This window comes from Micropterus dolomieu, linkage group LG18 (genome assembly GCF_021292245.1).
Source record: "Micropterus dolomieu isolate WLL.071019.BEF.003 ecotype Adirondacks linkage group LG18, ASM2129224v1, whole genome shotgun sequence".
NCBI classification, from domain to species: Eukaryota; Metazoa; Chordata; class Actinopteri; order Centrarchiformes; family Centrarchidae; genus Micropterus; species Micropterus dolomieu.
This window is the reverse complement of record NC_060167.1, coordinates 30,213,791-30,228,104: the sequence shown is the minus strand read 5'-3', so window position 1 is coordinate 30,228,104 and position 14,314 is coordinate 30,213,791. Positions and strand designations below refer to the sequence as shown.

General features: G+C 43.8%; 1 protein-coding gene and 2 non-coding genes across 3 annotated transcripts; 1 reads left to right on the top strand and 2 right to left on the bottom strand.

Annotated features, from left to right (window-relative positions):
- trnaf-gaa lies at window positions 1–73 on the bottom strand. Its single transcript has one exon. It is a non-coding gene; the product is annotated as a tRNA-Phe (tRNA).
- A 441-nt stretch (window positions 74–514) lies between these two features.
- Window positions 515–587, bottom strand: trnaf-gaa. The gene has a single exon. It is a non-coding gene; the product is annotated as a tRNA-Phe (tRNA).
- Window positions 588–886: 299 nt separating this feature from the next.
- Window positions 887–6,448, top strand: rpn1 (ribophorin I). Its single transcript, XM_046029040.1, has 10 exons — window positions 887–1,239; window positions 1,945–2,009; window positions 2,321–2,627; window positions 2,720–2,929; window positions 3,022–3,214; window positions 3,417–3,516; window positions 3,605–3,743; window positions 4,835–4,954; window positions 5,100–5,345; window positions 5,444–6,448. Exons 1-10 carry the CDS (start codon window positions 985–987, stop codon window positions 5,624–5,626), a joined length of 1,818 nt encoding a protein of 605 aa, XP_045884996.1. The 5' UTR covers window positions 887–984; the 3' UTR covers window positions 5,627–6,448.
- Window positions 6,449–14,314: the final 7,866 nt, after the last annotated feature.

Below are 14,314 nucleotides of genomic sequence, written 5' to 3'. Positions count from 1 at the left end.
TGCCGAAACCCGGGATCGAACCAGGGACCTTTAGATCTTCAGTCTAACGCTCTCCCAACTGAGCTATTTCGGCTCATACACAAAAACATTGCATCCTCTAAAACAATAACCAAGTAGCCTTTTTAACACAGGCCTAATGTCTAATTTAATTTATGTTTCATGTCCTTACAATCCTAAACACATGAATGAATGCTGCAAATCATTCAGGCTACATTCACAAAAAATATACAATAGCATATTTTCTCTACAGTGTCAAACATGCTATAGGCTGTGGAGTTAATTGACAAATTTTCTGTAGCCTACAGGTTATGTGGTTAATTTACCTGCATCTGAGTTATTTGATACTGCAAATGTTTCAATACCATGAAGCATATTGGTAAGAGTGTGTTATTCCTTAACATAACTACTCGCTTTGTACTGCATAATGACCGGCTCAACAGATCGTCAACTCTTTCTCGTTACAGTAACAGGTCATACCATAAACTGCCCGAGCCCTCAAAATTTCCCCTTGCACTGCCGAAACCCGGGATCGAACCAGGGACCTTTAGATCTTCAGTCTAACGCTCTCCCAACTGAGCTATTTCGGCCCGTTGTATCGCACAATATGCCACATTCACGTACTGACAGCATCAGAAGTCTGTTCAATGCATATGTTCAATAGTGTAGGCTGGAATGACTGACACAGGTGCCTTCAGCAGGAGGAGAGCTCACTACCGCAGAAATTCCAAGGACCAACATTCTTGAAAAAAGGTCATATTAAAATCGTGTTATGTTTTAATCTTAAATAACTATCTTTATGTAAGATTTCACAATCGCTTCCGACGCACGGCGCGCTGTAGGTCGGTTTTAGAGCGCGCAGTGACGTCATCACGTTGGACTGAATGAAGCGTCATCCTTTCTGATGTAGAGCGGCACGGCGGCCTTTCTTTGCTGCTCTACATTTCCCTCAATCTTTCCGCTCTTGTCCCGGTATTTCACATCGTAATGTCTTTAACCATGACTCGAAAGTCGCCGCTTCTCGCCGCGTGCCTGCTGCTGCTGCTGGCTGCTCGGAGCTCGGAGGTTTCAGCGGACGGTTTGGTGAACGAGGAGGTGAAGAGGACCGTGGACTTGAGCACTCATCTGGCCAAGATCACCGCGGAGATCGTGCTGTCCAACCAGGGACACTCTGCCGTCCAGAGCTTCATATTAGCGGTCGAGGATGACCTGTCCGCACACCTGGCATACATCGGAGCTTCGGTGAGCCCAACATCAGTGACTGAAACGCCGCCAGCCCCTCTGCTGAGAAATGACTCGCTAGCTTTAGCCTGTTAGCCCCTTCATGGCATGCTACACGTATCCTGGCTATGCAACACCCCGCTGCTCTTAAATGTAGCTTTTTTTCTGTGTTAAATTGACAGCAGTAACGTTAGTGCACAGGTTGGTGCTACCATGTGATGTTACAGTGTGTTCATTGAATGCATGAAATCACAGCTCCTAAGTTAGCAAGGATGATGTGATTCAGTGTGTGGTCCTGCAGTGAGCTCAAAAACAGCCACAGTTTGCTAAGTTACTATTGTGTGTATTGCTTACTGCAATGTATTGGCATTAGCTCATTTGCAGTGAGCAGGAATGTACTAAACAGCTCCACCTAAATCAGATAAATTAATTTTGATTCGCTGAGGATGTGTAACAAGTTAACTTCCGCAGCGCTGCACGCTCTGACTGAATGACACGTATGCGCTGGGCAGCTCACTTCCGTGTGTGACTGCGCAGGCCTGCCCCTTCCACTATGAATGAAACTGTAGCAGTGCTCTGTTTTTAGACAGAATAAAACGCTACACGAGGTTCCTTCAAGGCTTCAACTGTTACCCACTGCATTATGAACCTTTCACTTGTCCCGTATTTCGCTGGTAAGTGTTTTCATTTCAAACAGTGTATGCTCAAACCACCATGTTTTCACAGGTGAAGGGTGATGACGAGGAGGATGGCACACTTGAACTCCAACAGACAACAATTCAGGGCCGAAGGTAAGATATTAGACTCCGTTACATAGTCATCTGTCGATTTCTGTCAGTGCAGTGACTTTTAATATGAAAATAAATGGGTTTGATTCATAAAACAATACTTGGCAACTTGTTAGATGACAAATTACTTATTGATAAATATTTAGGTCATTTTATCAGCATTTTCCATTTACAATATAAGGTAGTAAAACCACATCCCCAACAATGAAATGTTGAAAGCAAGATTACATTTTGTAGTTCAGCAGCATTAATCTCATTATGCAATTAATCTTCCCCATGATCCTCTCTGTCATGTCTCATCTGTTCCTGTACAGCGGGCAGTTTTACAAAGTGCAGCTGCCCTCCAGTCTGGCAGCAGGCGCTCAGCTGAAAGCAAAGGTAGAGATGACATTTAGCCATGTCCTGAAGCCCTTCCCCACACACGTCACCCAAGCAGAGCGCCAGCTGGTGGTCTTTCAGGGGAACCACTACCTGTATTCCCCGTACCCTACTCGCAGCCAGACCACGCGTGTCCGACTGGCCTCTAAGACTGTGGAGAGCTACACGAAGCTGGGTAACCCCAGCAAGAATGATGAGATCATCGAGTATGGACCCTTCCGGGACGTAGCTCCATTCAGCGAGGTACAGCTCTAAACCAGGTTTGATGAGCTTCAATTGAAGCTGCAAGAGAGTTTCTAAAACCTTATGTGTTGTTTGTGTTCTGTTCTGTCCAGGATGCGATGAAGATCCACTATGAAAACAACTCCCCCTTCCTCACCATCAGCAGCATAACTCGGACCATTGAGGTCTCTCACTGGGGTAACATTGCTGTGGAAGAGACCATCGACTTAAGACACACGGGAGCCATCCTGAAGGGGCCTTTTTCACGTTACGATTATCAGCGTCAGTCAGACAGTGGTATCTCATCTGTCAAATCCTTCAAGGTGCTGTATTAAACTCAAACCACCGGCGTCTTGACTTCTTGTTACTGTTGAGGTGATGTGGATGATGACTATATATGCCTTCTCCTCAACAGACAATCCTTCCTGCCTCGGCCCAGGACGTCTACTACAGAGATGAGATAGGAAACATCTCCACCTCCCATCTGCAGGTTCTGGATGACTCGGTGGAGGTGGAGGTCAGACCTCGCTTCCCGTTGTTCGGAGGCTGGAAGACCCACTACATCATTGGCTACAATCTGCCCAGCTACGAGTACCTCTACACCCTGGGTGAGTTCAGCCCAAACACAGGAGAAAACTTCATTCATTTTCTGAAGGACCACTCCAGACTGAGAGGAAGGGTACAGGTGGATAATTGACACAGGACAGACGCTTGTGTTCATCATGAGTGGAACCCAGGCTTCCTATTTTAGACACATCCTTCCTAATCACCGACGATGTGCTGCTAATGTGTCACATGTTTATCATCTAGGTGACCAATATGCACTGAAGATGAGACTAGTTGACCATGTGTATGATGACCAGGTTATTGACTTCCTCACTGTGAAAATCATCCTGCCAGAGGGGGCCAGGTAAGTGTTTGCCAGCAGATGTTCAGTGTGTTGGGTTGAGTGGAGATTTTTGAAAGTTCTCATGTTTTTCCCTGTCATGTCCTATCAGAAACATCCACATGGAAACACCTTACAAAATTGACCGCATGCCAAACCAGCTGCACTATACATATCTGGATACCTTTGGCCGACCAGTGCTGGTCGCCACTAAGAACAACCTGGTGGAGCATCACATTCAGGATGTTGTGGTAAGACGAATGCTAGAAAAGTACGGGAATTGTGGCATGCTTTATAAAATACATAGATATGCATTATTTACCAGAAGATCGCTTTTAATAACCTAACATGTAGCTTCTACTTTATTATTAATAACCACATGTCCAGATATGTTGAAGCCAGATAGCTGCCAGAGCTGCAGACAGGTTTTTTAAGTTTAAAAATGAGTTTTAAAGTAATTGTACACTACAGTAATCAAACCTTTACAGTCTGATTAAATTATCCTATTATCTTAAACTTTGCATAAAATGTATCTTAGAATGAGCTGTGTAACAGTAGTATGAACTTGATCTAAGACCCATCCCCAGGTCTTCTTACATCAGTCATTGTTCCAGATTTGAGGAGGTTCTGAGTTTCCCCCCCAGCAAACTTCTCTAGATAAATGGGTAAACTTGTGAAACGAGACTCAAAAAAAGCCTCTATGAACAGCTAAATTACCAGCATGTGTTTGTTTCTGTGAATGTCTAATGAATGTCAGTCTTGAGGGGCTGCTTGTGAGGATTTGGATGTGTTAGTGTTAATGTTATGAATGTCTGTATGGCTATACTGTACTTTCATAATACATTCTTCACAGTACTGTATCCTCACAGGGACAGTCAACGCAAGGTGTTCAGTTCACAATAATGTTAGAGAGAAAAGCATACAATACTTCATATTTGGGAAGCTTTGACCAGCGTAGGTTTTATATTTTTACTTGATAAATTACTTGTTTAATCAATTATCAGAGTATAGATTTATTAATATTATTGTCTATCATTCAACTAGTGAATCAAATAATTGTTTCCGCACTTGAAATTGGGTTTAGCTCCCTCAAGTTCATGTTTCAGTTTAGGGAAACTCATTGCTAATGGCTTAAGACACAGACCACTGACTGCAAAGTCACTGGCTGTAGTACGGCTTTGTTGCACGTGGTGACCATTTCCTCTCATCTCTCTACTATAACAGTCTAATAAAGGCATTTCAGACTTCGGCCTCACCAGACTTATTTCACAGTTGTGTGAAGTTGATATAAGCTGTGAAATTGTATTCAAATCTGAATTAATAAACCTCTTGTGGTTACCAGGTTCATTATAACTTCAATAAGATCCTGATGCTACAGGAGCCTCTCTTGGTTGTAGGAGCCTTCTACATCCTCTTCTTCACTGTCATCATCTATGTCCGCCTGGACTTTGCCATCACAAAGGTATGACAACAGCCATGTGTTTCGTTAAGCCTGGTTTCTTTGTCCTTATGTTCACCTACATTTCAATCAGTTCTTGTCACTTCACTCTTATGTGTTGGGAATCAGTTTTAAATATGTTTTTACGTCCTCCTCCTGCTTTGTTCAGGACCCTGCAGCTGAGGTGCGTATGAAGGTGGCCTCTATCACGGAGCAGGTGCTGACCCTGGTCAACAAGCGCTTGGGTCTGTACCGACATATGGACGAGGTGGTGAACCGCTACAAACAGTCGCGCGACACTGGGGCCCTCAACAGCGGCCGGAAGACTCTAGAGGCCGACCACCGCACTCTAACCAATGAGATCAGCTCACTGCAGGCCCGCCTGAAAGCAGAGGGCTCCGACTTGGCGGATAAGGTGAGCAGCGTGTGTTTTGAATTGTTGTGAAGTGACCTGGATGTGGCAGGGAGGCTCACCCCCCCCCCCCCCCCCCCCCCCCCCCTCTGTGCTCTCAGGTCGGGGAGGTGCAGAAGCTGGACGGCCAGGTGAAGGAGCTGGTGTGCCGATCCTGCCAGGAGGCGGAGCGGCTGGTGGCGGGTAAGGTCAAGAAGGAGGCTTACATCGAAAGTGAGAAGACTCTGACCAGCAAGAGACAGGAGCTTGTCAGCCGCATTGACAGTCTGCTGGATGCCCTCTAAACTACTCCTGCCACACTAGCACGCATAAACAGGCACACTATCCCTGCTACAACATGCAACCGACTATTTGTATGTATGAGAATTAAATTAAATGTGACACAAATGCTTAAACATTTTTTTTTTTACCATCCTTCAACCCAGACTTGGACTGTAAACATCTCATCTTACAGTAGTGGTTTATATTGTGCCTTGTGATAAACTCGAGGTCACTGCGTGCTCCGCTCTACAGCAGCTACATCACAACGTTTGGCTTTTTTGTTTGTTTGTTTTTGAGTTTGTTGACCCACACTTAAACTGTGTCACACTTTGCAAAGACATGACACTTAATTTTCATGTTCAAATCTGGACTTTGTATAATTTTTCTTTTTCATGGAGTATGTATGGGTATGGGGCTTTTTTTTATGAATATCTGAAGGGCCCAAGTGTTTTCAGTCTCATGTCTTTTCTCGCATACACTGTATTCTGAGATTAAATCATGGCTACTTCTTCAGCATGAAGGTGAAAGCCTTTTCCAATGTTATCTCTTTTGCACTTACAAATTTTTTCTACTCGCCCCCATCTGACGTTTATATTTGAACAAATCTGAAGCTCTAATTCTGTGTCATCCAAAATGCTTGTTGTTGATGTTCACCAGTCATATTTTCTACGTTTTGTATGATTTGTTTTGCAAGTGGTGTTTTTTTTTTATTTTTTGACCATGAGAGTAGTGAATACATGAAATTAGGTAGTATGCAGGAAAAGACATGGGAGATGGGACACAGATGTGAAATGGGCAAGGATATGGAAAGCTGTCAAATTTGAAATAAAGTCTTGAGAAACTCATTGAGCAAGGTTATTGGTTTATTATTTAGTAGGTGTGTGAAGACAGTTTACATTTGGTTTTGGCTGGTGTATTAGTTGGGGAAGCAGTATCCATGAGTAATCAAAAGGGGGCGTACTTGTGTTGAAAACCACCACTTTTTTCTCTTCAGCAAAACTGCACTTCATTTTGACCCCATCAATTCTGTTGAATCCTCTGCTGACACAAAATGTCATTCAACCATCTCAAAATAAAAACCAGCTACATATGCACTTTGACTGGTGCCCCTTTTTAAAACTGGCACCACAGAGGGAGTTTCCAGCACATTGTTGGATTCCTTATTTCAGAGTAACCCCCACCTATCGCCCTCTCCTCCCCACTCAGCAGAGCAGCCAACCTGCTTCAATGGACAGTCAGAGCCCAGGACAAACATAAGGGGTCAGTCTGAGGTCATCGCTTTCCCTCTGAGGTCACCAGGGGTCCTGGTAGGTCATTTCCTGCTCCATAATAACAGTCCCCGTTCCCCTCACAATGATAATGTTAACATATTGTATGTGCCATACAATAATCATTCTGAAAATACACAGCAGGGGGAAAGCAAAGACAATGTCTGTTAGCACTGATGCTCGGTGCTGGTGAAAGGCCACACAATAGCATTTTTGTTTGGGTGTTTGTACACGAGTGGAGATTTGGAGCAGTTCGGAGAGCCGCCGTGTCTCATTCTCACAGCAGAAAACAGACGTGCTGCTCGCACACGTCTACCTCGACACAAGTGACCGTGTCGAACAAACCACTGAGCTCATGTCTGCTCACCACTCAGTAGTGACGCCATCAGGTCACTAGAATGAATCACTGGCCTTGAAAAGGTTAGGAGAACAGAATAAAGCTGGCATTGATTGAGTCTGAAATCCCTTTCCATGCATTTTCATGGTCTAAACGTGTCATTGTAGTTTTAAATTACCCTTACTGGACATTTTCTCTAATGTAGGCTTGCACCTGTACCAGCAGCGTTCCTCCCTCCTTTCCATTCAGTCAATTTCCTATTATTTAATCCTATTTATATATATAATCCTATTTAATCCCTATTTATATTTTATACATCGCCAATAGCTAAATTGTTTAATTCTTGTGTTGCTACTGGAGATATTAAACAACAATATCACACAAATAAAATTACTTAAAACAATGCTGCCTTACAAAGGCAGATGGTAGAAACGATGGAAACTGAAGTTGGTTCTTCGCCAAACTGTGGAGATGTATAATTTGTAAAACCTTAATTTTAATGCCTTTTTAGTCCAATTATAAACATTTTGTCCTTGCGGCATTTAGATACTGCACTGTATGTTTGGACAATCTTAAAGACACAGGGAAGATACATCTCAAAATACGTTCTTGTTTCTACAGCTCTCTTGTACGTTTGAGCTAATGAGCTAGTTTAATATAAATAATCTTTAATGAAATAAATTTGTGGTTTAAAGGAATCTTAATGATGGAGTCATTCTGAGACTGGAGATGCTGGTTATTCATAAATTATTTGGTAAAACAGATCAGTCAAAAAGTCTGATTCAGATCGCAATTTTAACCCAATGATATTGCGTTTTGACTTTGTTGGGCAGAATGGAAGGCTAGTTGTCTCTTTAGCGTATTCATGAGTGTAATTCTTAAAGGTCAGATAAATATGGGCTCAGATACTGAGGAAGAAGATACTCAGATACTGAGGAAGAAGCGAGGCACTGGAAGAGCCAATGTCATGAAGCTGTTGAAAAGTCTTTGAATTTTATGTTGTGACTGATGCTGTTGGCAAGGATAGTAGTCCTGCTTCATGAAGGGGCATCACTGAATATGGCTGGACCTTATGGCTCATGTCATCATGGATCGGTTTGTTGATGCGTTTTGCTTCCACATTTGGCGTTTATATCATCGACAGGGAGACAATGCCATGTCAGTGATATAACAGCAAAGTGTGGTATTGGTGTTTGGCCTTTCAGTCTTTTCAGACCCAGCGTGGTCCTCTGGCCCAGGATGTGATTACTGGTCGCAGAAGAACTGCGGTTTATCTGTTGGTGTAAGCCGAGCAGAATACTGTTTAAACCGGAATTCATGTGCAGCACTGTATCCTGATGTGGCAAACCGTGTGTGTGTGAGTGTGTGTTTGAGGTGGATGAGGAGGTTTGTGCAGGGTGCTGGACTGGTTGGGCCATGTGGTTGAGCTGTCATGCCCTCCAACCCCTCTCAGGCATGAAGTTGATTATTATCTTCCTTTCCTGAAGTATAGTAATGATGCAGAATGTGTTCTTTTCCTTATCTGCCAGAAAAATAATGAATATGCAAAAAAAAAGTGGAGTTAAAGTAGGTATCAGTTGAAGGGGTAATCCACAAGCCCAGTGTCTGGTGACGTGGTAGTGATTGATTGCAGTGAGGGCTCACCTGCCGTACTCTCCCTCTTAATCTTTCTTGCGCTAAAATACACACACATACACACACAAAGAGAGAGGCAGAAGTCACCAGTCAGGGAACAATATCCTGCTCAGGAGACCCTTCACAGCACACTCTCATAAATCACAGAGACAGAGCCACCACCCTCACTGTCAGTATGTTATTATGCACACACACACACACACACACACACACACACACAGAGATCCACGTTCCTCACAACATGCATTCATTCAATGCAGTCAATCCTGCTACCCAGCCATAATAGGTTGTCATCGAAAAGAAGACATATGACTTGAATCTGAACTCAAAACTCGAGCCCTCAAACACACCTCACCTGCGTTGATTCCCCCTGGCTCTGCTTAAAACACACATCCTCACAACAGCAGCTCTGTGTCCTGCTCTGCCCTGGCCCTCTGCACCGGCCATTCCTCAGTGACAGGGTGCCGGGATGAGGGGATGAGAGGCTCTGAAGGGCGAGGTGAGGGATGGATGAAAGCCCCCGCTGCTAAGGTCCCGGGGCCCTGCGTCCTGTGCAGGTGGCAGGTGTGATCTTGCCGGGTACAGAAGCGTGAGGGCGAGGAAGAGGAGGACAATGAAGGCGTCTGTGGCCCTCGTTGCAGCTGCGGGAGGCGGGCAAGAGCCCGGCTGACAGACAAGATAGTCAACACAGACGGAAAAGACGGAGGAAGGGAAGGGCAGCGTAGGGAGATGGAGATGGGACTTCAAACGGAGGATTGGGCCCCGGGTGCGGAGAGACACATTCTTGTCTGGCATGGAAGAGGTGGGGACAGAGGGAGAGCAGGAAAGATGGATGGCACAAAAAAGGCGAGCATCAAAGGCCACGGTCGTGCTCCTCTCGCGCAGATGTTTACATTGCGCACACTTTTGCCCAAAGCTTCTGTGCTCTGCCTACATCTGTGTGCATATGGATGTCAACCTCCCTCTTTCTATGGATTTGTATCGATGAGACAGTAATCCTCTTCCCTTGCCGCCCTTGTGTGCAACTGTCCACAGCTCCCACTAAGACCCACTGATCTCTGCCACATGGCGCTCCATCAAAGCACTGATGGTCATGCCTCTCAGGACAAGTTTTGCCAAAAAAACACACCCGCGTGGCTCATATATGTCCCTCAGTGCAGAGGATAAGTGGCAGATGAAGGTTTGACGCTACTTTAGACTTTGTATCATCTTGGATCACATGAAGGCGAGTAAAACAAAGCTGCTCTCTGTTAAAATGCATTCTTGTCTGAGTGCGTGCACAGAGACACACACACACACACACACACACGTTTCCTACTTTGTCTATTGGACCTGATTAGAGTGACAGGGGCACTTCCCATTGGCTGTGAGAGTGGCCTTCTCTTTCCCAGGGCAGCCAATTTCCCCTACTCCAGAGCTGATAGGAAACTTTGATTGTCCACTGAGCTCAGGAGAGACAAAGAGATTTTTCCTCCTGCAATCCACATATCGCACCATCACATCTCTACCTACAATCACCCTCCCTGCTTGCTCTCTCTTCTACCATATCTCCCTCTTGAATTTTCTTGCCTTATTTCCATGAACCCATACTCACTTTCTGTTGTGGGCTGCTGAACGTGAGTCCATTAAACTGGCACTGACTGCTTTGATGGGCAGGAAGTTTCACTTCATGTGGTGACATCTGCATCCTGTGACACAATCCTACCCTGCATACATGATCTACTGTCTTGGCTTACCACTGTCCTCTAATAGCATTCCTATAATTTTACACTGTGAGCACAGGCGGACGCTGCTAAAAGCATTTGCATACTGGTATGTTCTCATGTTGGGTGTGAAGGGAACCGAGAAAAGAGGGGGTAGGGTGGGACGAACAGAATAAGCGAGGCGTCTAAACGTGGAGAGGGCCAACAGGAAACATCACCCTCTCTCTCTTCACCCGCTGCTGGCCCTCCCTGAAAACACACTTCCTGTCAGACCTCCTCTAACTTCCTGTCCAGCCACTGGGAATCCCAGCTGGAACATTCCAGCCATGCAATAGTCTCCCTCCTTCTCAGGGGTGCTTGCTTATTACAATTTCGTACTTGCTCAATCCCTCAGTCATCCATGCAAATATTTGTAGCATATACAGAGAGGGAGAGAAAGAGAGGGAGAGAGAGAGAGGGGACTGCCATGATAGTGCTGCAGCCTCCTCTCCTCGCCAGGGGTCGCTACATAACAGCACATTTTCTCCTGCGTGACTTGACTGCTTCCCTCCTGCAGTGTGAAACTCTCCAGCCTCAGTGCTGGTGATACTGGGCTCTTCTATCTCCTCAGACGTATCTCATTTATATTACTATTTTTTTTAGCGCAGTGCCATTAGTCTAATGGCATTAAATGAAATGGCACATGCATGTTTATAAGTATGCCTTCACGCGGGGGCCATATGGGTTGGGAAAAAAGCAGGTTTGGTGACTTTGTGTATGACCTTTTCGCAGAGAGAGCTAATCCCGAGCCATAATAGACTCCGGGACCCATATGGAAAACTGCAGCACCGTTATCTCGGTTGTCTAGGAGACCATCAGAGCACCGGGGCCGGTGGAGATGTCACGGTATTAAAAGGGGAGTGCGGGTTTGTGTGTGCGTGTGTATTGGAAAATGTTTTTTGTCACAAGCGTCACTCATAAATACTGCATTGTGGGCGTACAACTATTTTTTCCTGCCAGGTTTGGCCCGCATCATTATTATATTTTTTTCTACAGCATGTTAAAATTATAAATACAATTTTGAAGACATAGGAAAAGGTCAGTCATGAGAAAAGTGAAGAAGGGGGACACGCTCGGTTCCTTAACCCGAAAAAAAAAGCAGTCGCCGGACATCAATTAAAAATGTAGCAAAACTTCTGTGTCCTAAATTGTTGCAAACGTAGGCCTACACTGCACTAAATGCCATCAGTTTATTTAAAAGGTAGCCTAACACGGGCCTTATGTGAGGCCCGTTTGCTCTGGAGAGAAGTAGGACTACTAAACAGACAAAACGAAATCAGAGAAAACTAGAGGCACGTTAAGCGGTTTAGCCTGTTGTGAAACTGAAGATAATGCTATCATGTTTCAATGTGTTTATTGGCACGGAATAATTTTCACAAGTGCAATTAAAGTTGGAAATTGAGTTTATCGCGCTATCTGTATTTTATGCTGTTATCTAGTGTTATCTGTAGAGATCTCATATATATATAAATATATATATATATGTTAAAAAATGTAGCTATCTTAATAAACTGTAAGAATTGTTTCCCTAACTATGTAGCCTGAATGTGTGACAATATTGTCGTAGCCTATTTTGTAACAACTCAAAATGAGTTATATCATACAACATATTATTATGTTATTTAAACAGGCTGTATACATCCTAGCAGTAATGGGACTAATCAGACAGATAGGCATCATATCACAGTGATGTATGTTTAATATCGCTTGTATTGATATGTAAAGTGTGCACCAGTGGTTCGGCCAATAAACTCTCTCAACTGCCAAATAAAGAATATATTGGCAGCATGGCTGCAGCGCGTAAAACGTGAGAATATTCCTCATTCCCTGAGCCTATCTGTCTCTATCAACCTGCGGGATCTCACCCCACGCGCGCACGCGCGCGCACACACAAACAGGCACACACACATAGGCTACACACAAATGATGCATTAGATGCATTGAATGTATTTGTTGTGCAAGTTTGAAAAGGCGGCGATAATCTGGGAGTGAGAGATAAGGAACACCAATTTATTCAGCAGTACTTTGGACCCCGCTTCCAGCCTCGGTCGGTGCTAACACCCCCAGCAGTTTGCTGATAACGATTAGGCCATTTATTATCTTCACAGAGAACAAAGATTGCGTGGTGCCGATGAAATATTACCCCTGGTAATAATCAGAAGGAGAAGGGCCCTGGCATCTAATGCAGTGTGCATATAATATCGTCCCAGACGAAAACCGTGCACACACACACGGAGTCTCCCGCATAACATGCAGAAAATGTATTGAACAAAAGAAGTGCAAGTACACACAAATATAACACTAAGCTAATACTGTAGTGATTTATTGATAGGTTTTTAACACATACTACTACTACTACTACTACTACTACTACTACTAATAATAATAATAATAATAATAACAATAATAATAATGATAATAATAATAGATTAAAGTAGTGGTAGGCTATTATTCCCTGACAATGCCTGAAATAAAACTGTTAACTATTGGTTAACTCATTTTAAAAGGCACGAACGTTGACTGAAATGTATCGTTTGCACAGCCTAATTATATTAATATTGAGTGTAGACTAGTTTGTAACACTGTAACTAAAAAAATTAACCTTATATAAATAGACCAAATAATCAAAAGTCAAACTAATAATGCTCATTTTTAACATTTATTTCACAGTCCAGACAAAAATACTATACAGCCAGATCTAGTTTAAAAAGAGGTATTCCATCTCAAAAATTCTACTGGAAGGCTTTATGAGTAAACATTATCTTGAGAAGCCATAACGCACTTATAGGTTATCCGTTATTCATACTGCGAATTTTTTTTTTAAAGTTGTATTTCGGTGAACTTCCATTAATCGATATTTGGAGCCCTCACATCTTTGCTCTGGTGATTTTAAACACTGAAACAAATGTTATTAATTCAGTCAGACTTCACATTTCTTTTCTTTCTCTTCTTTTTGTGTGCGTGTGTACTCTGGGGAGCACGAGCCCCGAGTTGCAGAGGTCCTCGCGCCCCTTGCACCTGCCTGGCTCCAGCGCCGCGCACGAGCCCAGGTCGCGTGCAGGAGATTTTAGGGGCTTTGCATGTTTTACAAAGTTGTTGTGACTGTGTGGATTATAAAACACAAAAAGGAGGAGGGAGGGCACAGTATTTTTCTTCTTTAACACATTTAACACAGGGGGGTGGGGGAGGAGCAGAGGGTCATGAAGCAAAACCCTCGGGAAGTCAATTAGGAACGAGGCTGTCAGTCTTTCACAAGATTTTAGTAAAAACAAAACTAACACACACACAAACCACAACAGTAACAAATATTATAAACAAGGTGTATAGCGTTGGGATGTTTATTGACTGCACAGGAAGGACTGAACAGACATCACTGCAGATGTTGCATCACCTTGCTTTCTGTTGGCCACAAGCTGCAAAAGTTAGTCGTTTACAAATTACTTCCAAACTGCTCACAATGATTGTGCGTGTATAGTCCTGCACCTGGGACAAGTGCGGACCAAGGACACCCACTGGCTCTTGAAAGCCCGCAGGAAGTCCTCACACAAATGCAATTATTTAGTTTCTTTAATATTTTACTGCCTAGAGGAATGAAAAAGGTGCGTTCAAATCATGTTCTAATGTCACCACATTTAGCTACAGGCCTATACGCGATTCTGCATGAATTGATAACCAACAACAAAAATCTGCCAGAAGGGTTTTGCATCTGAATGTAGGCCTGCGGTCCTT

Coding starts and splice junctions, on each gene's coding strand:
- rpn1 (XM_046029040.1), top strand. CDS start 985: ATGTCTTTAACCATGACTCGAAAGTCGCCGCTTCTCGCCGCGTGCCTG. Junction 1,240..1,944: donor TGGCATACATCGGAGCTTCG/GTGAGCCCAACA, acceptor ATGTTTTCACAG/GTGAAGGGTGATGACGAGGA. Junction 3,517..3,604: donor ATCCTGCCAGAGGGGGCCAG/GTAAGTGTTTGC, acceptor ATGTCCTATCAG/AAACATCCACATGGAAACAC.